This window comes from Choristoneura fumiferana, chromosome 29 (assembly GCF_025370935.1).
Source record: "Choristoneura fumiferana chromosome 29, NRCan_CFum_1, whole genome shotgun sequence".
Classification (NCBI taxonomy): Eukaryota; Metazoa; Arthropoda; class Insecta; order Lepidoptera; family Tortricidae; genus Choristoneura; species Choristoneura fumiferana.
Window position 1 is genome coordinate 3,841,498 of NC_133500.1, and position 27,120 is coordinate 3,868,617.

Below are 27,120 nucleotides of genomic sequence, written 5' to 3' on the forward strand. Positions count from 1 at the left end.
TATCCATGCCATATTATAGAGCTAATTCACAGGCTAAAGTGTCTATGGTGGCCATAGAGTCTATGGCGCATGTGAATAGCTCAGTCCGAACTGGGCAACGAGATAACTGGAGCCCAATCCCTCTCGTTCTCAAAGAAACCCTGTACCTGAGATGATGTAAGTAAGCGGCCCATCGCTCTCAGGTACCAGGCGCCCAGAAAAGAGCAGAGTCCACTCAATTATACTAATAATGAAGCCGCAAAGACATCCGTATATCATCCATGCAACTCACCCATTATCGGGCGAACCTTCCCATTGTGTTAAAACTCATTAGTTCCGCACAATGCCGCCAGGGGCGGGCTATTAGGGCCTATGTAAAGTCTTGGAACCGCGCCAGTATAAAATCGGTTCAGTTTTATTGGAATGGGTGAATTTTCAGAGGAATTATAGCTGGCACTCAATAGGAGATATCAGTTGGGGACAGCGAAAGGTATGGAGTGGACTATCGAACCATAATAAAGTACTTTTCTGCACACCTGCGGCACCTGGGGAAATGACGAACTTTCTATAGATATAATGACCCGCGGAACGAGGAACTTACCAAGAAAGTGCATTGTAAATATTATTTATGTTTGACGACAAAGTCAAATTTTAAATTAGTCGCTAAGGGGTTCAGCAAATAAGCTAAAAATAATAATTGGCAAATAGATAATTACCAGGTTCCTAATTTATACCAATGAACTGAGCCGCCTGTTAAAGTTTACAAAAATAAAATACAAATGTGTAAATTAGTTAAAAATAAATTAAGAATCGGTCAATTGCGAGATGGATCCACATCAAATCTCCCTAAAAAATCAAATTGATAAGGTTTACGTATTGGTTTAAGTTCATAAAATACAGTCGCAAACATACGGTTCTTCTATGGGATTCAATTTTTTTTATTTTCGTTCTATCTAGTATTCATTGAAATATTTTAAACTTAAACTATATAGCTAAATTAATTAAAAGCAATATGTTTCTTGTATAATTTATTGAATCAGGCGTTACTTTGCGGAGGTCCATATCAATGAACCAGGGGTATTGCAGATGCGTTGCCAACCTAGAGGCCTAAGATGGGATACCTCAAGTGACAGTAATTTCACCGGCTGTCTTACTCTCCACGCCGAAACACAACAGTGCAAGCACTGCTGCTTGATTAGCGAGCAAGATGGCGGTAGCAATCCGGGCGGACCTTGCACCTGCCTGTGTATGGAGACCCCCTTGGTTTTAAATTCAATTTTATTATTTTTATTTGTTGAAGCAGCGGCAATAGAAACATACATAACGCATTTGTCTACTAATAACGATTCTCGAGATATCGAGCCAAAACAGACAAACGAACAGCCAAGCGACAATAACAGGGTTCTGTTTGGCACCCTTCAAATACGGAACCCTAAAAACTGTCACAGCTAATTATTTAACGTATGAAACAACCAGCGTCTCTACACCTCCCCAGTCCCATTGTTTAAAGTGTACGTAATTAAAATCCGTGCCTGCGATATTAGTTCTCACCTGTCCCCCCCCGGGAGGTGGGGGGGGCAATAAACCGATTTTGAAGGTGATCCTAGTTTTTTGAAGCGTAAATTCGGTTTGGTGTAATTTGCGCTTATGGGATATTGGATAGTTTGGAATGTTTATTGAATGTATGTATGTGTGAGGCAGTGTGTATCCACAGCATATCCATGTAATACCTTTAAACGAGCAATTCTTGTATATATTTCGGGGATCTCGGAAACTGCTCCAACGATTTCGATGAAATTTGGTATATCTAGGCATTTTCGGGGATGAAATCTATCTATCTATATATACTCAGCGGCACAAAATTTGGTCCACTCTACATACAAAATTACCTATTACTGCATACATTTGAGGGCCAGATTTTTGCCGCTCGGAATCGCACAAGAATTGCTCATTAAAAGGTTTTTTTTTTCTTCAATTTTTTTTTTCGAGGCTTAAGTGCACTAGTGTGACTACGCCAGCCTCATTGAAAGACTCGATGTCCACATTCATCAAACACTCCTATTGCGATGTCCAGATTATCTGGCTACAAAGGAGTGCTTGATGAACCTGTAAATTCGTACTGCATCTTCCGATACCGGACAACTCAAAACAACATTCACCGCACCATTGAACAGGTCCAAATCACTCAACCACCTCTCGCGGATATCCTTCGTCAATACACACTCCACCAAAAATGTATTAAGTCCTCATTAAAAGGTATTAGATTGTTGAAAATTCACTGCGTTAACTATAATATCAAATCACTGGTCAGTGTTGCCATATATTATTATGCATGCTTCCGGTTTGTACCAAAACTTTGCAGCGAATGAGACTTTCCACTGGCGTTCATGTTTTTGTGTCACGTTTTAAAATGAGTCCCACTGAAAATCAGCATCGCGAGTTGCCGCAACACTATGCTGAAAGGGGCCCGATTTATAATATTCGATGTTCTTTGAAAATACTATCCTTCTCAATTTATATTACGAGTACCTAAGAGAAAATAGACAACAGAAACACAAAAAGAAAAATAAATAAAAAATAGAGAAAAAGACGCCATGATGTTTCATTGGTAAAATGCCAATGCAAGTATAATTATTTATAGCATTCCTAGATAAAAAATGGTTTTCAGATGGAAACGCAAACGTAGGTATAGTTTTGATTTAATTTGACCGAAAAAACTCAAGTGGCCCTTATTTTCTTTTGACTAATATATTTTACTCTGCCTATCGAATATGTGTCAACAAGGTTCCCCTTGTTTACGTATATTTTTTAAGTCATAATTATATTTTGCATAATCTGTTTACGCATAATAGTATTTGTGCTGAAACTGTCTTCACGTAATTAATTATATTACGCAGAATTCTTTTACGAATAAACAATATAAGCTGAATGAGCTTTACGCATAACTTGCGATTTCCGAATATTTTTTAGGCAGAAAATGACTTGCGCATAAAGTTAGTTACCAATGTTTTTTATTACCTAAGCTTACTAACCTAATCCATTATCTACTTCTCTGGAAATTAGTAACTAGTTACAGGGACATGACTGTGACAAAGTTGACGAAGCTCCGCATCGCGGGGCTTCTGTTTTTCATCTGAGAGACATAGGTAACTAAGGTAACGGCGCCTATTACGGGGTATCGAAATCGACGGCCATCACCGCGGCAATTTAAAATACGCATTTTATAACCAAACCGATAGATTTCTTAAAAAAATATGTTTTACAAGATAAAAGCTTATTTAGTCGACTCATGTATCTATTAGCGCTAGTGTATGTGAATGAGTCAAACATCTCGCAATTCGTGATTTTTCCGAAATGGCACCGACGGAAGAGGATTTGCCATACTAACGCGTGACACCACATACAAGCAGACTCGAATCTTATTTAGTGTTTTATAAAATATTTATGGCAATTGAACTAATGTTATGGTTTTAAATGGCTTTTATAATTTTTTGTACAAGTTCTGAATACTTTTTGTACATTTTTGGGCCGGAAATACGATTAAAATGGAAAATAAAATACAGCGGCGATAGGCGCCATTTTTAACTGTTGATTGTAATACCGTAGTATATCACGGTAATAGTTAAAGTGGTAGTTTTGGTTCTTCAAGCTTTATTTTTGGTATAAATTATCGTTTATATAATTTGTTACAGTTATTCCAATCTTGATCTATTCACGCTTTTAAAAAACTATTTCCGTGGTATGAAAAGTATTAACAAACTCTTAAATTTTAGCAAAAACTTCAATACTGAATTTATAGTTTCTATAGAAACCGTTATTTTGCCAAGTTGTTTAAATATTGCGATGAAATTTTATATTTACTTACCAGTTATGTAATTTTGGTTATATGCCAAGGATGTAATAAGTATATTTGATTTGTAATTCAAACACAACTCTATCCTATAGTTTTTATAGGTCGGAATTAGATTTTGCAATACTCCAAATTAAGCCAATTAACGATGGTATGATCGCATAACCCTCGGTAATAGAATGTTTGGGAATCTATTACCGACCCATTCAATTGTCTTTGGGTCGGTAATAGGTTCTTAAAGAAGTCCCTATTACCGAGTGACATTTTATTTTTCTGTTAAAATGATTCACATTTGGGGTACCGTAAGTGCAGATTTTTTTGATAAAGTTGTGACTTTTACTCAGCATGCATACATCAAACTATAACTGGTGGCATGAGCATAATAAAATACAATGGGCTGGATACACTATTCGAATCATACTTTAGTTTTTTATTTAAATTTTCTCAAAAAATATTTGATGTACAATATATTATACAGAACCAAAACCATTACCCTTTTTTAATCCCTCGGTATTAAGTTCCAAAACATGTGTCGGGTTCCTTTTACCGATGGTAGAAAATTGCCGTTTTTTTATACCCTCGGTAATAGAAGCTCAATTCGCGGTAATGGAATCACAGCCTGTCCATTACCACGGTAATAGAAGATTTGGGTATTTTGATTTCAATAATTATTTTATCAAATACTAATAACTAAAACGAGCCCAAAAAGTAAAGACACTGAAAGTTCAATAAACGCTCTTAAATATTAAAAATATTCTCGTTTGTTAAGGAGCTTTGATACCCTTAATTTTGGGACTCATTTGAAAACTTCCTTAAGTACCACGGTAATAGGCGCCGTTACCTTAACGAACCTAAAGGGGGGTAGATTGTGTTTGTTTTTTAATGCGGGGGCTTCGCCCCCCGAGCCCCTTTTTATGCTCATGCCTCTTTTACTGGTGGGTGTTCGTTCCGTTTCAAATACAATTCTAACCTAACCTAATTAACTTACCTATTTTTCTAATCATAATTATATTGTTTTACTATTTACCGTTACTTACACTAATCAAGAAACAGTACTTAATTTATTTTCGGCCATAGATTTGGACAGGATATCGGGCTATAATATAACAATATTATGCATACTAAAATTAGGCCATGTTAATAATAATAACAATAATATCATTTATTTAATGTTACTGGGACACATATTATGTTAGTAGTTGTTGCTTAGTTTCTAAAGATTAGTAGGGTAATATTATGCTAATAATGATATTCGGGTAAACAATCATATGTAAAGAATTATGCCGAACTAAATTTCGGCAAGTTTTAGATTCGGCGTAAATAAATTATGCGAAACCTATTATTCGTAATAAGTTTCGGAAATTAAAAAGTATGCCAAATTGATGTCACCCGTGTCAACAAATGTATCTGTCTCGCTCTCCCTCTCTCTCTCATTGGCTGCTCTCGCTGTAAGTGCTTCTAGTATCTCCTAATTAGTTTTGTTAAACTTTCTGCAACCCAATTGAGTCCAAAGTCAATATACGAATGTTTGTGAAATAAACTTCCTAATTTGCCATCTATTAAGTCAAGTAAATTCCAATACGACTGTTGGACGTCGAATTTTGAAGTTTCCTGTAATTTGCACCAACTTCCTACGAGTTACTGCCATCTATTAGAGAATATGTGCCAACAGGATATAAATTAAATATTTTATTTAATAAATCGTCTCTAGGTACTCTGAAAAAATCTCGTAAGTATCTAACATCAATATGTCAACAAAATTGAATCTTGAAATAATATTTGTAAAGTCCACTCAGAAAAATTATCTATTTTGGGGTACGAGTTTTTTTACAAACTTTTATTTAGTTTCACCTGTCCCGTTGTCTGTGTGTCTGTCTGTCTGTAGTCAAATCTTGCAAGTTAAATTTGATCAACTTCCAGGAGTCAGATTGACTTGAAATTTGGAATACTTATATAAATCGCGTGACAATACAATAATCTAGTAGTGTTATCCTGGTAGTCCAGCCAGGATCGTCTCCGCAGGACAGAACTCTTCAACGGTTAATAGCATCGACTTGAGATTCGGTATGCAAATGTAGTTTGGGTGACAATGCATCACAGTCAACAAAAAGTACAGTCAGCAAAAAAGCTTTTAAGTATTAAAAATTAAATTTATATGGTTAGGTTATTTAAAGTAGCGACGAAATATTGATTGATGAGATGGAAGAATGAGCTAGTTAAGGCCGCAAGCTCACGGTGGATGGACTGGAGATCTTGGGGACGCTACAGCGGAGTCCTACGGGCTGATATGACGATTAGATAAGATAAGATAAGATTTATTTATTTCCTTATGAAAAAATACATTATAAATACATGTAAGGTAATTTATAAGAAATTCACAATAGGATCGTCAAATAATTATATACAAAAAATAATAATAGTAAAATGATAATAGCAAATTACAATAAAATGTCAGTTAAAATAGAGTTAAAATGTCAAATTAGAATTAAATTTTAAAATAATAACAATAATTAAGGATAAAAACATTAAAGTTAAAATTACAATTATTATTTAAAACATTAAAGTAAAAACATTAAAGTTAAAATTACAAATTAAAATTTAATAAATTGGAACGATCTATCAAATAAACAATTAAAAAATAATTAAAAATGTCAATGCATTAGAATAAAATGTAAAATAAAAAAAAATGGCCACAAGAACCATGCCAATGATTAAAAAAAAACAAAAGAAAAAAATAAAGTCACAGAAAGTGAAAAGTGTCAAATACAAACAAATATACTAAAACAGAAAAATAAAAATAATAACCTAACCAACAAAAAGTTGGAAAACCCCCGACTTTGTCACTTCAAAGTTCAATATCTCATAAACGGCTAAACCGATTTTGATAAAACATGTCTAAGAACCATCGCTAGAAAACCTTATTTCAAATAAAAAAAAACGCATTCAAATCGGTAAACCCGTTTAAGAACTACGGTGCCACAGTCAGACACACATAGCGGTAAAACTTATAACACCACTCTTATTGCGTCGGGGGTTCAAAAGGAAAGCATTTAGTGCCAAGATTGAATAATAGTAGATTGATAACCAAGGGTGGAAAGTGCCCCATTTCACCCGAGATATTTCTGGCGCTCGAACGAAGTGAGAGCGCCAATAGTTCGAGGGGAAATGGGTAATTTCACCCGAGTTAGGCACTCTACTTTTCATTTCGACTGCGAGGAAAGTAAAATACTACAAAAAAATGAGAATAATAATAAATTGCATTTACTTATATCCAACCACCAACGGTACCTTTTCGAGTGGCCACTTGCCACGGCCGACTATGAATAAAAATCGAGTTGGTCACGACCAAGGAGAAGAAGTTTGACCTTTATTACTTATTTATATATTCCATCTCTTTCTTTCACATTTCACGGATGACTTTCATCTCTTTCTTAACCTAACTAAAAAAAGAGATGGAATATGTACGTGACGTAATAAAGATCACACTTATGTTCGGCGTTCAACCTCTAGTGTTGTATATAAACTCCTTAGTCACGACGTGCATCTAGATGGCCATGCCGAAACGTGAAAAAAAAGTGTCATTGACGTAACTCAATTATCTTACGCCACGGGGCTAATGGAACAATTAAAAAAAAATCTTTTCACCCTAGAGATGAAAACGCAATTTTCCACCCGGCTATCTACCCATGAAAATTAAACTTTCCGAACAGGAGAGATGCAAAAATATTTTCGCATTTGACTTTTGACTGAAATGTTACAGTGTCACGCCACTCTTTTGTTCTCTGAATTTCGCATGACGTAATAACACGATATTTCGGTTACAGAAGCTACCGATTACCCCGGATAGAACCCATCGGCTGTCATTATTAATTCAATACTATTCTGATTACGCTAAGTATATCCGGGGGTAGTGCTACCCGGAGTACCCGGGTATAGCCAGCCGTAGGCTAATATACATTTTATATGCCATCGCGTGAGGGCAATTTACCCGGTTTATCCGGCTAAGTATAAACATGAGGCGCAAGTCAAGGAAGAAAGAAGCAAAGGTTTGCAGGTGGTAGGACCTTGTGCAAGGTCCGCCCGGATTGCTACCACCATCGCTTGCTCGCTAATCCTGTCGTGAATCAGCAGTGCTTGTACTGCTGTGTTTCGGCGTGGAGAGTAAGACAGCCGGTGAATTATTACTGGCACTTGAGGTATCCCATGTTAGGCCTCTAGGTTGGCAACGCATCTGCAATACCCCTGGTGTTGCAGATGTTTATGGGCGGTGATGATCTCTTACCATCAGGGGCCCACTTGCTCGTTTTCCATCCAGTCGAATAAAAAAAAGCAGAGCTCTTTTAGTCGTTAGTCGGTCAACCGTCAAAAAGAACTTTTGCCAGCAGTGTTTCCAGACAACTATGACTGTTTTTCGAAATTCATGTGCGAAATTACATTTGAAATTTACTAGCTTTGCGGTGAAGGAAAACATCGTTAGGCCTGCACAAACCTGCGAAGTAAATCAATGGTGTGTGTGAAGTTCTCAATCTGCACTGCTCAACTACGGCCCAAGCCCTCTCATTCTGAGAGGAGGCCTGTGCCCAGCAGTGGGACGTATAAAGGCTGGGATGATGATGGGATGATGATTTCTTAAAAGGCTGATAACGGACCAATGACTCTGCTTGAGTTGTTGATACTCATGGCCGGTGGTGATCATTTCCCATCAGATGACCCACTCGCTCGTTTTCCTCCCTCTCACAATAAATAAAAAAAAAACAAGAGCGAGTCGGACTCGCGCTCGAAGGTTTCCGTACCATCTATACAACATTCATTGGACAAAAACGGCAAAAAAATAATTTTAATTAGTTTATTCTGTTTTAGTATTTTTTGTTATAGCGGCCACAGTTATACATAATCTGTGAAAGTTTCAACTGTCTAGCTATCACAGTTCATGAGATACAAGCCTGGTAACAGACGGACGGACAGCGAAGTCTTAGTAATAGGGTTTCCGTTTTTACCCTTTGGCTACGGAACCCTAAAAACTACCGTGTACAAGCTATCGCGTGGGCAAAGAAGCCGTATAGTCTAACGCGCTGACACTCGCAATAGCATTCATCATCTCATCCCCCTCGCGCTCGTAGAATCCTGCAAAGGAAACGCAGGAGCAGCATGCAGCCGCCAACCAACCAGCGGCGAAAGTTATTGAGCATGATGATGGCTTCACTCCAGTGGTGAATCAGGAACACCGTTCTTGCAGCGTCGTCCTGTATATAAAGCTGCAGCAGAGCTACTACGAAACTCTAAACTCGAAGTTCGTGTCGTGCGGTCCCTCTGACACTTATGCTATTTAATACGAGAGCGAGAGGAATTATAAGATACGAACTTAGAGTTTCGAGTTTCGTAGTAGCCCTGCAGTACCGATGGTGGACATCTACATAATCCCTTCGTGATCCGTTAATCGCGTTGGTGAACCTACGCTGCGCATGCGCCCACAGTCTCCATTCGAGAACTTTCCGGCCCCAAAGGCCATCTACTCTCCGTGCTATTATGGCCTGCCCATTGCCACTGGCGCTTTATAACTAAGGCATTTCAATTTTTGTATTTTTTGAAGTCGCTGCCGCCCCCCTCTCGCGCCCGCCTTTGACCCCGACCCGCGCTCTCTTATTAAAACTTGCGCTCTTTGCCAGATTCAACAGACAAACATACGCCTGGATAGTATGCTTCATGTTAAGTCTCCAACTTTGCGAGAAAACTTAGAATAAACCGGTTATTACATTGGAAAGAGCCGGAAGTTGCCTTTTGCTTCCGCTATACCGCAGAATACATTATTTATTTCGATCACAGCATAGCACTAATAATTTTTTGGTAAAATTTTCATTTTTAATACAAGATTTTTTGCTGACTGACCTTTTTGTTGACTACCTTATATTGTCACCCAAACTACATTTGCATAAGTACCAAACTTCAAGTCTGAAAAGTGGTCGAATTTAATTTGCAAGATTTGATTACAGACAGACAGACAGACAACGGGACAGGTAATAATAATGATTTATTAAAGAATTAGCAGCACAAGATAACAAAATACAATGTTTTACAAAAATCTATGCTACACGTTTGCCTGCACTAGGCTTACTAGAGAACTCTGTATATTAAAATAAAAAAATATTATCTATGCTTAACAGTCCAAATAAATATTATGATTATGAAAGAAATCCAAACAAAATTAAAAAGTAACAATAATATGATTAATAACTCAAATGAGTTGAGAACACACGTTCACGATTGAAATAAACTCTGTCAGTACAATTTTAAGTGGGTCAAAGCCGATCCGAAGTTTGCTGACTAAGATAATACCTACATTATTTGTGCCTAACGTGAAGTGCCTAACGTGAAGAAATTGCATAATGATTCTAAACTTATGTAGATATTTCATAATTTATGTATTTAGGTGAGCAATGTGGCCATTGTCTATTTTATATACTGGAAAATTTACAAAATACTATATTGAAATTTAAATTATTAATTAGGGGGCTGTTTGGGTTTTTCACAGGTGAAACTAAATAAAAGCTTGTATAAAACAAAATAAATGCTCTGTGATACTAAGATAGAATGTTGAAAGTATAAACAAAATAAATAATACAATTTACATAAAAACTACCGGTGGATGCAAGTGGCGAGCTGTCGTTCATTGTGGCGTTCTAAGGGGGAGGCCTTTGTCCAGCAGTGGACGTCTTCCGGCTGATGATGATGATGATGACATAAAGGCTATTAACTACTTGGGGTTTTTATCCCTAGTGACAGAGCATCATACCTTCTGGCTAGAAGTTGGAGCGCAGGAATAATATAATTGCTGGTGCTAGGCTGGCATTTAGAGTCTAAAGGAGCGGCCATAATATAGCACGAAGAATATGGCCGTTGGGACCGAAAAGATCTCGAATGGAAACTGTGGAAGCGCAGCTCACTAACGACATGGCCGAATGACCTGGTTAAAGCCGCGGTTTCACAGTGGATGCAGACCTATTTCAACCCAAGCAACTGAAGGTTTATGGGGGAGGGTTATATCCAACAGTGGATGTGCTACGGCAGATATAATTGATGATGAAGAAATAGCTGGGATGGGTATGTCATCATCATCATCAGCAGCCTATAGCAGTCCACTGCTGGACATAGGCCTCCCCCAAAGAACGCCATTGCGCCCTGTCCTCGGCTAGACGCATCCAGCTCCTGCCAACAGCCTTTCGCAAATCGTCACTCCACCTGGCCCGAGGGCGTCCCACACTACGTTTGCCAAGACGCGGTCTCCACTCAAAAACTCGTTTACTCCAGCGGTTGTCGGTTCTTCGACAGATATGACCAGCCCACTGCCACCTTGATGGTTATGTATGTAACTGTTATCATGAAGTGTGGGCCGGCCATATCAGCCGAAGAACCGATAATTGCTATGGTAAACGAGTTCTTGAGTAGAGACCGCGAATTGGCAAGCTTGAAGATGGGTGCCCTCAGACTAGGGTGGAAAGATGATCTTCGCAAGGTGGCTGGCAAGAACTGGATGAGAGTTATGCTCACTGGCGTGCAATTGGAGAGGCCGTGGACTAAGATAGGCTGATAATGATGATGATGAATCTATAACATTCTGACGCATCACTTCACAACACATTACAAGTACACAAACCCAGCTTTAGCGCTCCGCCAACGGCCCGCAGTAAGAATAGAAACTACTCGAACTAAACCTTTTTAAAAACGCCGGCTATAATACATCAACTTAATACGCAAAGCTAGCATGCGGGACCTTTGTGCAGATCATCCGGTTTATACCGGTATGATCCGGTTCCAGCAAACGGCTAAAATACCGACGATTGTAGCCCCTTTGGGCTTAAAGAGTTCCGTTGGAATAGATTTGTTTGGCTGCCCCGGAATAGCATTGTAATATAGGGATGATTGTACGTGGTGGTCAATAACACGATAGCTGTAGTTGTGCGTAAAAGAGAACCTCTTTATTCACTCAAACTTAGCTTATATACACTATGATTGTCGCTGATACAAGCAATATGCGTTTATGTAGCAGTAAACTATTGTATTACTGCTAAACACTGAAAGTGGCCAATTGCCATACTACAGCATTATTCATTTCATGAATTTTCATTTCATTTCGATGCAATGCATGACATGAAAAATTGATCTCAGTTCCGTTCCGTTGCTGATCGCTGCAAGCATGCGACCTTCAGGGAGAATGTTAAGGGTTTTTTTTGAGTTATTTTGGTTTTAATCTTTTTACTAGCCTGACCTTGTTTTTTAGAAAATAGCTGAGATAGTCTATTGGTTTGCCTTATCGTCCATGATACTGCAATACCGCGTACCCAACAATGGCTACGCCGCCGCGTATCTCACTGAAGACAAATTTTGCAGGAGAGCGTTAAAATTATAATAAGTTTGTGTTTATTGTTTGTGGCTATTGTAATCATGGATGGGCAAAGTAATTGTTTTTAGTTAATTAAATGGAATTCCCATAAATCACGCGGAAAGTAGAGTATCAAAATGCCAACTGTCTTCCTTGTCACGTCGAACGGTGGTTGTTTTCCTCCATTACCTTGTAGTTTCTTCACCCTATCTAACCGCTAAGCCATCACGTCCGATATATTTAAATCGTGCCGGATACCCCGTGATCCGGGTCGCATCCGGTGATCCGGTCATGTCACCGGGGTCACTGGTAAAGGTCAAAGGTCAACTTGCGCGGCCGTTGAACTTGTTTTGAAAGTGTTACGTTTTTGTTTGTTTAGGTTGGGGTAAATAAAAACAATTCAAAGGTCACAGTACATCCTAGCAGATTTTGATTAGTCTGTTATGTCTAGCTACTGGGCAAAGGTCAATCCTTTTTCTTTTCACCTGTCTGGGTCTTTAAAAAAGCCTGGCTGCCGATAACACACTGTATAATCTTTGCTCAGAGGGTAGACACCCATTGTATATTTATATATCCTATTCTATGAGTTTAAAATGCCAAAACTAATGACGCTGTTAATTTCTGTGGCCCAAAAATCTGGTGTCCAAATTAATAGCGCCCGCGTTCCGCAATTAGGGATCGAGACAATGTGCTATTACTGGATGATGCGCGGGCCAAGGGGGCGTGGATACGGCACTTTAGTTTCTGCGCAAAGACCGAATTCAACTTCATATATCAACTTCGTATTTTTTAGAAGACCCGACGGCCTAGTAGTAGTCAGTTTCTCTAACCACTAGGCCATCGGTCGTCCAAAAACCTAAAACTAAAAACTAGCACTAAAACTATGTTACTTGGTGACACGGCAGGATACCAAAAAGGGTCTCCACTCAGCATGTGAAAATTTATTGCCACCAAAAAAACACTTGTTTTTATTCGACTGGATGGAAAAACGAGCAAGTGGGTCTCCTGATGGTAAGAGATCACCACCGCCCAAAAACATCTGCAACACCAGGGGTATTGCAGATGCGTTGCCAACCTAGAGGCCTAAGATGGGATACCTCAAGATTGGCACTTGACAATTTCACCGGCTGTCTTACTCTCCACGCCGAAACACAACAGTGCAAGCACTGCTGCTTCACGGCAGGATTAGCGAGCAAGATGGTACGAGTAGTAGCAATCCGGGCGGACCTTGCACAAGGTCCTACCACCTGCAACTAAAATAACATACTTACTGCTTGTGGCATAAGCGGATTGTACGCAGCGAGCCGCGAGGCCTCGGCGCTAGTTAAATGATAATTACCTTCTCCACCATTCCCGCATCAGGATTCTCCCCAAAACCCTATATTTCTCCAGACCAGTCATCCGCAGCGCCGCCTTATTCTTTGCGCCATAAGGTCGATTATCGTTTAATACCCTTCATTGTTTAGAATTCCATTGTGGGCCTTTTGGAGTTATTTATGTACTTAGTTAATAGAGGACTTGTCTTGAATTTTACTCGCTCCTTTGTCTTCGGCTGTGTTTATGACGTGATGGATGGGGCGCAATATGGCCTTGGCTTTTCTTTTATTGCGGCCATATCTTACCGAATAAAAAACGCACGCTATACATTTTGATGAACTAAATATAAATTATACAACAAGAGCATAAAACGAGCCATTTTACCCGAGACGTTCATATATTCTACACTCTACTTTTCACTTCGATGTCGAGGAAATTAAGTAGCAACAGTGGAAACAATTGTTCATTTACTATGTACAGTCACCGCGTCAACCTGTCAACCTGCTAAACATAATCAGGTGTCCATAGCAACTATCCCTTCTTTCGCAGACAGAAATTTTATAGAGTTTCGTTTCGCAGAAATGTTTCAATAATAATATTTGGTCCTTGCATTTTTACTTCGATTATTATTGTTTCAACTGCTATTTACTTCAATGAATCATATATAGCTATAAGCCGAGTTTAGACTTGTAAGAAAAATCGCGCAAGTTGCATTACATTGCGAGGCCGTAAAGCCAACGAGTTTGTAGTGGTCAATCGAGCGTCGCAATGTAATACAACTTGCATGTTTTTTCTTGCAAGTCTAAACTCGACTTTATACATAGCTTTCAACAAGTGTGATAAGGCCCTTACGAATTCTACGCGGACGAAGTTGAGAGCAACAGCTAGTTAATAAGATAAATCTATGTGTGTGTCCAACTAGCGCCTCGTCGGCCAAACAGGTTCGTATCGTCAGCGCGCGCGGCGATTGAATCCGCTTATGCGTCGCAAAATGGTTCACGCTGTATTTGACAAAAAACACACGTAAATACATTGCAGACGGGCACGACTGAATAAAACCAGAATTATTATTAAAAAAATATATATTGCTTGTACTTAATACATTACATTCAATTAATGCTAAAGTTATCTAGTATGGATTATGCACTTTATTAACACCATCTAAGAAATGTAAAACCCATTGCTACCCTCGTTTATGCATATAAATAGTTTATTGATTGATTGATGTACAGTCAACTACAAGAAGATTAGTATGGCCAAAGTTACAAAAACAATGTATGCGACTTATTGCATGACTTAACATTAAGGCCGTGTATACATAATTTAGGGGAAATAAGTGGGGAGTAAAAGTGCCCTTAACAGGGTTAACTTGAACTGCTCGAACTAGCGAACTGAACTCTTTTACTGATCTACTAACATATATACTAGAAGATTTCTAAGGAAATGAGACGGTGGCGTGGCTTATCTGAATCGATGAACTAAAAGAATTTCCTTGCTCACCCGCGACCTTACGATAGCTAAGCTTATGCAAAATATGCGTGTTCATGCAGTTCCTCCACCTCCACACTGTAAGAACACGCATATTTTGCATAAGCTTAGCTATCATAAGGTCGCGGGTGAGCAAGGAAATTCTTTTAGTTCATTGATATGGACCTCCGCAAAGTAACGCCTGATTCAATAAATTATTTATCTGAATCGATCGCGCGTGAGATAGATACGAGTACTGTGCCCTTAGTGTAAGTTTTCGGTTACAAAATACGTCTCGATCGCGTTCGCGTTAAAATCTCAATTTGTATGCAAACACGAACAGCGCCTCTAGCGGAACGTTTGTGAAGTTCGTGTTTCCATACAAATTGAGATTTTAACGCGAACGCGATCGAGACGTATTTTGTAACCGAAAACTTACACTAAGGGCACTGCTGCATTCCAAATCAATCGACACGATCCAGATAAATCATGTGCCATGGCACACATAGCAATATTAGGAACTTCGGTCATATCGATATCTTTGTAGTTCACCGTATGGTACAGATAGCGCGCGAGTTGAATGCAGTCGGGGCCTGAGGTGAAGAGCGGGAGAACCCCCCGCTATACACGCCTCGCCTCAGTCGCCTTTTGTGTAGTGCTGTCATTGATATACGTAGAGTCATTTACGATGACGCGTGCCGTGGTTCTTATTACAATGTCATTAATGTCTAATTTTGACAAAATCACGCGTCTTCGTGGAGTATAGTGCACCCCGTATTATTGTTTTTAATGATGACTGATCCATCAAGTTCTCTTTCTTACAAGCTGCTTTTATTTGGTTTCACCTGTCCCATTGTCTGTCTGTCTGTAATCAAATCTTGCAAGTTAAATTCGACCAACTTTCAGTGGTTGGATTGACTTGAAATTTAATATACTTATGTAGATTGCGTCATCCTGGTAGTCCGGCCAGGATCGTCTCCACAGGACGGAACTCTTCAACGGCTAATGGCATCGCCTTGAAATTTGATATGCGAATGTAGTTTGGGTGACAATACAAGTACAGTCAGCAAAAAAAAAACTTGTGTTAAAAATGAAATTTTTACCTAAAACTTTTATTTTTGTTGACGGTTTAATCGAGTCACATCCATCGTGTTGAGTCACGATGCGACCACGATGGATGAAACAAATAAAAATTCAATTGCTAAGGTTCTTCTTATATAGGTACTCTACATAACTATGTGTTTAAAGCGCGAAAGTTAAAAAAATAATAAAATGTGAAAAATTAAAATAACATTTCTTTTACAAATTTATCGATTTAACTTCTGTATTTGTATTGGGCTCCACAGAAAACCAGCGTTACTGCACATAATGTGTTCTAGTGCTAGTTTTAGTCTTAGTTTTAGGTGGTACTTATGGAGCCAAAATAAATCTTTCTTTCTTTCTGTATGTCGATAAATTCGTCATCATTAATTCAAGGTCACAACACTATCGCATTCCGGAGCTCTGTATTCAACTCGCGCGCTGTCTGTACAACTGCTGCCACACGCCGCGTCCCCGCCCGGACTCCCCGGCCGTCCGGTTCCCCGGAATGACGTATCCCCGGCTCGCAGCCGTAAATTCGGCCGGCGCCGGAATGAGCCGCGCCGTAATTTACGGCAATAGAGTGCTAACCTTTCTGCGCGCGTCACCAGAAACGCTGCAACGATACTGTTAACAACGTACAGTCAAGGAAACTGAATCGTGTACCGTGGGACCTTTTCATAATCAGTTTCGCTATGATTTCTTTGGCAGATGTATAGCACGTCAGCATTTGCAGGTGGTAGGACCTTGTGCAAGGTCCGCCCGGATTGCTACCACCATCTTGCTCGCTAATCCTGCCGTGAAGCAGCAGTGCTTGCACTGTTGTTTCGGCGTGGAGAGTAAGACAGCCGGTGAAATTACTGGCACTTGAAATATCCCATCTTAGGCCTTTAGGTTGGCAACGCATCTGAAATAACTCTGGTGTTGCAGATGCTTATGGGCGGTGGTGATCTCTTACCATCAGGAGACCCACTTGCTCGTTTGTCATACAGTCAAAAAAATTTAGCTAGCTAATATACCTACAAAATAATTATATTGAATCAGGCGTTACTTCGCGGAGGTCCATATCAATGAACTAAAACAATAACTTTGTTCACCCGCGACCTTATGATAGCTAAGTTTATGCAACAAATGCGTGTACAAAATTATTCTGTACAGCGACCACTAAAACATTCCCAAAGAATCCTAGGCTTGTCATAAAACCTATATTTTAGAGCCCAGACAATTACACAAACACTCTTAACTACTCCGCCAATCTCAAAACGCGTTGACCCATAAAATGATTACACTAAAGCCGACGCGAACTTAGACTATTTCTCTCTTAGGCTCCGTGCACAGTGGCGTTTCGGAGCTTCGTTTTTGCAGCGATACTTCGCAGCGTGACGTCACGTATCCCCACTCCTGAACTTTGCTACGCTTCATCAAAATTCAAATTCAAATCATTTATTCAGTAAATAGGCCGCAATGGGCACTTTTACACGTCATTTTTCAAACTACCAGCGCTTTCGGAAAGACCATCATTGTCAAGAAGAATGCGCCGCAAGAAACTTGGCAGAAAGTCATTTTTTCATAATAATATAATTACAAATAAAATATTAAATATAATGAGCCGGATATGTTAAAAATAAAGTTGTGTTAAATACTTGTGATGTATACATATCATTTAATAATATTGTAAATCTGTTTAAAAAAAAAAAATATACCTCGTTGAGTTTCTTGCCGGATTCTTCTCAGCAGAGGTTTTTTCCGAACCGGTGGTAGATTTTTTTTTTGACATTCATAAGTGCTTGTTATAGCCTAAATTGAATAAAGATATTTTGACTTTGACTTTGACTTTGATAACTCACGTCTTAAATCGAGTTTAGCTCGACATATTTCTCTGAAGACGAAGGGCTACGGATTAGCCCGAAACATGTCTAGCTAAAATCGATTTAAGACGTGAGTTATCCGGGTCATTATATTTAATATGAGTGAGTCTCACGGTAGTTTCATGTTCAAAATTACAAATAAAATACTTAAAAAATACAGTATACAATTACAGAAAAAAATATAAAAAATAAAAATAATAATAATACAGGGATGTATGGGGTCCCTTAGTTACAAAACTAAACACTAACTATAATCTACTTTCAGTGGAAGTGTAGAATGCTTCCACCGTCATAAATTTTAAAATTATAATAATAATAATTTAGTTCTGAAATATACATTAAGCTTTTGGATTCCGAAGGAAAGCTCACATCTGCCGCCCCCAAATCATCTTTGTTATTTTTGTTAGATTTACAAAAAACTACATATTCATATTTTCTCATAATCTAGCTGACGGTCTATAATAATATTTTTTTTTTACCCAAGGATCTACCCAATTGCAATAAAAATAAATCAAACCAATAATTTGTACATAAAATATATTTTTTTTTAAATAATTTTGTTAAAAAAAATCTGATGGCAAATCAGGCTGTTTCCATCAGAGATGTGCGAGGATGCGAGGAATGTGCTTTTCATGAAGCGATAGAAATGCTTCATTGATCTATCCTCGCTCAGCGCAGCTCTAGTGGAACAGCTCGGCGGAGCAAGGTGTAAGGCACAACGGCAAGGCGCACATGGTGGAAACACAGTCTTTAAACTGGCGAAGTCAAACTCTTAACCATCTGCTGAAATGTTCTAGATTAATTTTAAAAAGCCGAGGTGGCCTAGTGGTTTGAGAAGCCGTGGTGGCCTAGTGGTTTGACCTATCGCCTCTCAAGCAGAGGGTCGTGGGTTCGAACCCTGGCTCGCACCTCTGAGTTTTTCGAAATAAAATTCATGTGCAGAATTACATTTGAAATTTACCACGAGCTCTGCAGTGAAGGAAAACATCATAAGGAAACCTGTACAAACCTGCGAAGCGATTCAATGGTGCGTGCGAAGTTCCCAATCCGCATTGGGCCCGCGTGGGAACTATGGCCCAAGCCCTCTTGTTCTGAGAGGAGGCCTGTGCCCAGCAGTGGGACGTATATAGGCTGGGATGAATTTTAAAAGAGCTGTACATAGCTTCGCATCAATGAGAACGCACCCTAAGCTCACCTCAAAGCTTGTTTCTTAAAGCTTCGGCCGGAAAAACGAAAAAAAAAACGTAGTATAAAGTACTTGTTTATTGCAAACACGTAACGAATTTCTGCAAATTTGCAATTCAGACGAAAAGCGTAATTTTATAACTCCGGCGCAGGTGTGCTGTTTACATTTTAAATTCCATTTTTGAATATTTTCAGGGATCGTTTGGTGATTCTGTTAATTGGTTTAGGAATTCACTTTGTTCAGGACAACCTCTAGTATCCTTTTTGTGTATCGTATCTTTTCTATACATACCTGTCTCGCTCTCACTCACTCTCTCTGGTATAGGTATTTGTGCGAGAATATCAATGTTCAATACGCACGCACTACTGAGGGGCTAACTATGAAATCCGAAAATCGAAGTTCGTATCGTACCGTTCTTCTCACTCTCGTATTAAATGATATTAGCGTGAACGGGACAAAGATACGAATTTCGAATTTTGCACTTCGTAGTATAAAGCCTGTATAAAAACTGTAAAAGCGAAAGGCGAATAGTTTTTTGAATCAAACTAAAAGAACCCTTAGTCCAACTAACGTGATTGCACGTTTAAAAAAAACGGATATTTTTTTAATTGTGTTTTTGGCAAAGGCGAAACGCCTTTGCCGTAGTTGATTTGAAATTCGAATACGCGGTGTAGCATTACAAAGGTTTTTTAACGACTTTTAAAAATGTTCACGTTCTGTTTTTAAATTACGAAGGGCTTCAGAGGCGAACCAGCGCAGCTTGATGTCGAGATTATTCCTTTATCTTTACGAAGTGTCTACAATACAAATATCTTTCTCACGCTCAAAGCAAGCGTATATAAGTCATATTTATACTGTAAGTAGGCTGTATAATATAAAATGACGATTTACTGTCCTTTGGTGCAAATGTAAAATGGACAACTTGAAATTATACGTCAAAGCAGAAAAATTACAATTTGAAATAAGTACATTAACAAGGAAAATTTACCATCTTTAATATCGTCGAAAATGGAACCTTGTCCTATGGTAAAATTGACAAATTTGATGTATGCCAAAAACAAACGACCGCCTGTATTTGTTTTGGGCCTACATTATTAAGTTAAGACTTGATTAAGACAACATTCACTTATTGCTTGTTTGATTTTGCTCCTAATTTATAATGGACAATATTTCATTTGGGTTTAATTAATTCACAACAAAAATAATTTTGCTTGTAACTATGGAAATATTTTTCAGCACAATTACACTTTGACTTTCTTCAAGTGGACGATTTTCCATTTGCACCGAATGACAGTAAATCGAAATGTCTCCTTATGGTCATGTGCCCAGCTTTTTTTTATTCATGACCAAGGCAATAGACGCTTACAGCTATCAAAATTAGAAATCTTTAAAAAAGTTTTGACTGTTTTTTTTTTAAATAAACATTATATAAGAAACTTTACAGAAAAATTCATGGTGAAGTTACAATTATTTGCGAATAACGGGAAATTCATATTAAAAATGCCAGATCTATTGATTTACGTGAACAAAGCCGAAAACTAATGAAATTAGCTTCCACAAAATACCGCAGCTATTGCAGAATTCACTGCATCAATAGAAATTAACATAGTAATAGTTTTAGGCGTTCGAGAAACGAGTTGGTTAAATAGAAGCTTATCATGCAGTTTAGCGAAAACACTAAACTTGCCGGAATGCTTGTTAGTTAACAACTCTAAATAACCACAATAGAAGTTAGAATTTGCTAACGCTTTTATTAGCGGTTTCGTATTATCCTGTCCAATATGGAGGAAGCCTGTACACACCTGAGAAGTAATTGGAGTAGCTGACTTAAAAAAAAAAACAAAAACCCTACTGCATTTAGATTTATCTAGATTGAAGAAAACAAGTCTAGTTGGTCTAGACTAGAACTTTGTTAAGTAACTTAAAGTTTAACTTAAAATCCTAAGTAATGGGTTTCCGACTGTTGAACTCGACAATGTCTTACAATATCCTAGGTTTTCTTAACAAGATATCCCTTTCAAATGGTTAAAGTACATCTCGTAGGTAAATATTTCAAAACACAATTCGCATGTACTTATTTGATTATGTCATAGGTATACAATACAATAACTCTTTATTGCACACCGATTCATAGTAAGAAGTACAGAAAATACAGGAAAGAGGCGCCCAGACGGGCTATACTTTTGATGAATTATGTGGCTACAACATTGCAGACTATATCCCGGCAATACAAAAAACATTTTAATGCAGCATATGGCTGGAAAATGTATATCTCTCATTATTTTGTCTCTACATGGGCTTCAAAAAAAAGCTTCATAAAAAAGCCGTGGTGGCCTAGTGGTTTGACCTATCGCCTCTCAAACAGAGGGTCGTGGGTTCAAACCCCGGCTCGCACCTCTGAGTTTTTCCAAATTCATGTGCGGAATTACATTTGAAATTTACCACGAGCTTTGCGGTGAAGGAAAACATCGTGAGGAAACCTGCACAAACCTGCGAAGCAATTCAATGGTGCGTGTGAAGTTCCCAATCCGCACTGGGCCCGCGTGGGAACTATAGCCCAAGCCCTCTTGCTCTGAGAGGAGGCCTGTGCCCAGCAGTGGGACGTATATAGGCTGGGATGATGATGATGATGGGCTTCATACATGGCTAGTATGGCTGACGAACTCATACGCGTTGCAGCAGCTTACATTGCTTTAAAAACAAAGTCAAAACAAAAAAAAAACAAGAAAAATGTGTATTCGACCTTATTTCAATAAACGTGATACGTTAGATATTTCCGTGTGGAAATAAGACTCGACGAACAATTATTTAAAAACTTTATATAATTGGCCTTGACATCTTTTGCAGATGATCTAAGTAGCATCGCGACGACACTTGCGCTCGTGACTAAATAGGCCGATTCGGGACAGGATCCCCCGGCCGCACACGCGACAAGTGTACTCCCCCCAGGTGGTCGGGGGTTGATGGCCTGCTCGAGACGCCTCGTGCGCTTTTCCTTAAGCATGTGAAACCAGTCGTCATCATGTAGTGCTCGACCTTTATGAACAAGGCCCCGCCACTTACTACGATCTTCAGCTAGCTCCTCCCATTGGTTGCTAGGGATTTTAAATGCAACCATGTCGCGCTTGGCAGAATCTTTGAAACGCAACATAGGTCGGCCAACGGGCCTCTTTGCGTCTGCGACCTCTCCTAGCAGAATTTGCCGAGGCAAACGAGTCTGCTCCATGCGGTGCACGTGTCCCAGCCACCGTAGCCGCCTCTGTTTGAGTGTAGCCGTAATGCTGGGAAGCTGTGCCACGCCTAGAACAGACTCGTTTGTCGCGCGGTCCCTCCATGTAATGCCCAGTATGCTTCGAAGACAGCGCATATGGAATGAATTTAGTCGACGCTCCTGTTTTGAATATGTCGTCCAGGATTCAGCCCCGTACAGGAGTGTGCTCAAGACACACGCTTGGTAAACAAGCATCTTCGTGTTTACCGTAAGATGCTTGTTTTCCCAAGCTCGTGCACGAAGCCTCCCGAACGTAGTGGCCGCCTTGCCGATGCGGGAGTCGATTTCTGCATCAAGTGAGAGATTGCTCGACACTTGCGAACCCAAATAGCAAAACCTGCTAACCACCTCCAATGGAGCATCGCCAAGCAAGATGGTTGGAGGTTGTGGGCAACCCTGCGCTAATACGACGGTCTTCTTAGCATTAATAGACATCGAGAAGAGATCACATGCTCTGGCAAACTTGTCCATTAGGCTCTGAAGCTGTGCTTGGTCGTGGGCGATGAAAACAGCGTCATCCGCAAAGAGAAGACTGTCTACAAACAGGTCCTCTCTGCGACGCTTAGACTTGAGCAAGGAAATGTTGTATAACCTACCATCGGAACGGGTATGTAGGTGTATGCCCTGTTGCTCTTCGCCAAAAGCAACCTTCAAAAGTACAGAAAAAAATATACCAAAGAGAGTGGGTGCCAGAACGCAACCTTGTCGAACACCCCTGCGCACTGCAAAAGGCGCAGACGTATCGCCATTGTGCAACACGGTGGCCTCCATACCCTCATGGAATGACTGCACAATCTTCAGGAGTTTTGGAGGACATCCGATTCTCACAAGAATCGAGTACAACCCCTCCCTGCTCACGGTGTCAAAAGCTTTGTTCAGATCAACAAATGCGATAACTAGGGGGGTCTGCTGCTCCCTACACTTTTCTTGTAGCTGTCGAAGAGAGAAAATCATGTCGACAGTTGACCGTTGGGATCGAAATCCGCATTGTGCCTCAGGATATACGCGGTCGGCAAGCCTCTGCAGCTTACCTAAGATGGCTCTTGCGAAGGCTTTACCGACGATGCTAAGTAGAGATATTCCGCGGTAACAATTACAGTCACCGCGATCGCCTTTACCTTTATACAAAGTGACGATGTTGGCATCCCGCATATCCTGAGGAACGTAGCCCGCATCCCAACATTTGGCCAGGAGGTTATGGAGGACAGGAAGGAGGCAATTGATTTTGACAATCTCGGCGCAGACCTCGTCCTTACCCGGACTCTTCCCCAGCTTGAGCTGCTTGACGGCGAGGTCTAGTTCCTCTACTGTGGGTGCGCCATCTAACTCGTGCAGAGTCGCCAGGTTTGGAACAAGATCCACTGCTTCTGGCTTAATGTCCACAGGGCACGAGAAGAGGCCGGTGTAGTGTTCCACCCATCTCGTCATCTGACGACTGCTATTTGCTATAATAGAGCCATCAACTTCTTTAAGAGGTGCCGTTTTCTTCGGAATGGGTCCGAGAGCTCTTTTAATGCCTTCATAAACTCCGCCAATGTCTCCCGTGTTTGCGCACGCTTGGATACCTTGGCATAGTTCTGTCCAGTACGCGTTTGCATAGAAGCGAGAGCTACGCTGGACTGACGCCTTTGCCTTGTTGAGGTCCTCGCGTGTCTTGACACATGGGTTGTGACGGAAGTTTAGGGCAGCTTGGCGTTTTATGTCAATGAGCGGCCGCAAGTGTTCCTGGTTTTCCAGAAACCAGTCCAGTTTTTTAAATTTCTGGTACCCGAAAGCGTTACCCGCGGTATCGGTGAGAAGTGATTTTAACCCCTCCCACTCAGCCCGCGGAGACGCCGAGCCATCCCAGGCCGCAACTTCAGCTCGGACCATGGCCCCAAACGACTCCACTACCTCTGGATCACGGGTTTTAACCAGATTAATCTTTTTTCGGCCCATAGGCTTAGACGAGTGGACCCGCTTAGGGACAAGTCGGACCCTGGCAGCAACAAGGCTGTGGTCAGTGTCACAATCAGCACTGTGAAACGTTCGCGTGTGAAGCGTTTCACGCAGATCCCTCCTCCTTGTAAGGACAAGGTCCAACTGGTGCCAATGCTTTGATCGGGGTGCATCCAAGAGACTTTCCGCATCAATTTGCCTTTGAAGAAAGTATTGGTAACACACAACTGGTGTCTAGAGCAAAACTCCAATAATCGTTGCCCATTTTCGTTTTGCTTACCAACGCCGTGAGTACCAAGGCAATCCGACCAGGCAGATGTATCCTGGCCGACGCGGGCATTGAAGTCACCCAAAATGTGCAGTCTGTCAGTCGAGTGCACCCTGCGCACTGTTTCTTCGAGTTGATCGTAGAACTGGTCCTTGGTCTCTGGTTTTGAGTTGAGCGTCGGTGCGTAAGCGGAAATAAGAGTAACAAAGCCGCTTTTGGTATTAAGACGCAAGACCATTATGCGCTCTGACACTCCCACAGGTGTCTCTAGCGCATTGAGTAGGTGGTTACGAACAGCGAATCCTACGCCGTGCTCACGAGTCTCCGAGGATTTCTTGCCCTTCCAGAAAAAAGTGTAGTCGGCTTCACGAATGGACCCTTCTTCCTCGATTCTAGTCTCCTGTAAGGCCGCGATATCAATGTTGAGCCTTTTAAGTTCAACGCTGATAGAAATAGTTTTGCGCAGGTCTTCTGCGCAATCAGAGCTTCCACAGGTGTTCGGGAAGCCTGTCCTCATAGTGCGGACATTCCATGTCGCGAAGCGCATGTATGTAGGGTTAGCTCTAGATTTTTTGTTTTTTGTTGTTTGAGCAGGTGATTTGATTTACAGCGTCAACGTCTAGCTGTCAGGCCCGTGCTCCGTTCACCCAGGCGGAACAAGTTAACGCTGAGGCGGATCAGTACCTTAGTGGTCGGGGGCTGCCCAACTTAAAGCAGGCGGTAACTGATCAGTGGACCTGCGATGGATCCTCCTACTGTCGAGAGTGACCCCTGGCGTTGGCACTTACGCCTATTTGTGCGAACTTATAACCGGTAACTGCCACTCTCCGTGTTGTTTCCCACCTGAGGCAGGCGGGCGAAGTGACCTCTCCGCGGATGCTACTACGCCTGGGACAGACGACTTTATGGCAACACGGGCTTGCCCAGAACCCATGCCACCCTCTCCTCCTCCCCGGCAGGACCCACAGGAGTGACAAGTCAGTACGTGTGGTGCCGGTTTGGCCGCAGGTGCCTGGCTAGCTAGAGCCTAAGCGGAGGCACCGTTCCGGGTTTGTTACAGTATTCCTTCTAATTCTGGAGACTAGGTGTAATTGTCTCGGTGCAGAGGTTGTGAGAGTTACAGCGGACGCTACTGCCCATCCTTCACATATATCCCTCAATCGCCTCTTACGAAACCCACGGGAAGAGATGGGGTGGTGGTATTCTTGGTCGCCGCCATCACACGGCCAAAAACTTTACACGAATATCAAAGAGTGACTTTGAACTCATTATCCACAAAATTGGACCAACGTTTCAAAGAAACAAAACAGAAACAAACACGAACATAGCTATGCTACTTGAACGAATCGCGGCAAACTTCACGTAGCATAAGAAAGGGACGCACTTGTGTCTACATAGATTTATACTACATAGATAGATTTTGCAGGTGGTAGGACCTTGTGCAAGGTCCGCCCGGATTGCTACCACCATCTTGCTCGCTAATCCTGCCGTGAAGCAGCAGTGCTTGCACTGTTGTGTTTCGGCGTGGAGAGTAAGACAGCCGGTGAAATAACTGGCACTTGAGGTATCCCATCTTAGGCCTCTAGGTTGGCAACGCATCTGCAATACCCCTGGTGTTGCAGATGTTTATGGGCGGTGGTGATCTCTTACCATCAGGAGACCCACTTGCTCGTTTGCCATCCAGTCAAATAAAAAATAAAATAAAAAAAGAGATTTATATATTTGCATATTTATTTTTTGTGTATTTTTCCGCAAAAGACCTATTATGGTTTTATGTAGAACTGGCTGTTGCCCGCGACTCCATCCGTTTAGATTCGTTTATCGTTATCCCGTAGAAACAATGCAATTTTCCAGAATAAAACTATCAAAACTATCCTATGTCCTTCCCGGGACTCAAACTATGTCTATACCGAATTTAATTTTAATCGGTTCAGCCGTTTAGACGTGAGGAGGTAACAAACAAACAAACAGACTTTCAATTGCATTTATAATATTAGCGGGAGGATCCACCGTAGGTACATAGACATAACTTTATTTCGACACGAAACTTAAAATAATACACAATTTACAAAAAAAAACCTAGCAACCTGTCACTATTGTATCGTTTTTGTCAAACTACATCATCCCAGCCTATATACGTCCCACTGCTGGGCACAGGCCTCCTCTCAGAACAAGAGGGCTTGGGCCATAGTTCCCACGCGGGCCCAGTGCGGATTGGGAACTTCACACGCACCATTGAATTGCTTCGCAGGTTTGCAGGTTTCCTCACGATGTTTTCCTTCACCGCAAAGCTCGTGGTAAATTTCAAATGTAATTCCGCACATGAATTTCGAAAAACTCAGAGGTGCGAGCCGGGGTTTGAACCCACGACCTTCTGTTTGAGAGGCGATAGGTCAAATGACTAGGCCACCATGGCTCTTTAAACAAACAAACTTTTTGGTCAAACTCTTTAGTCAAACTTAAAACCTAAAATTGCTAAAAGTGGCTCCGAAGCGGTAACGTTTCGTTTGCTCTGCTTA

General features: G+C 40.6%; 1 protein-coding gene across 1 annotated transcript in view; it reads right to left on the minus strand.

Annotated features, from left to right (window-relative positions):
- LOC141444063 (uncharacterized) overlaps window positions 1-25,118 on the minus strand; it is a 56,411-nt gene extending 31,293 nt beyond the window's left edge. The window contains exons 1-2 of the mRNA XM_074109498.1: window positions 24,614-25,118; window positions 22,003-24,290 (exon numbers count right to left, since the gene is read on the minus strand). Coding sequence (XP_073965599.1) covers window positions 22,003-24,290; window positions 24,614-25,118 — 2,793 coding nt within the window. The remainder of the gene's footprint in view (window positions 1-22,002; window positions 24,291-24,613) is intronic.
- Between the last annotated feature and the right edge of the window lie 2,002 nt (window positions 25,119-27,120).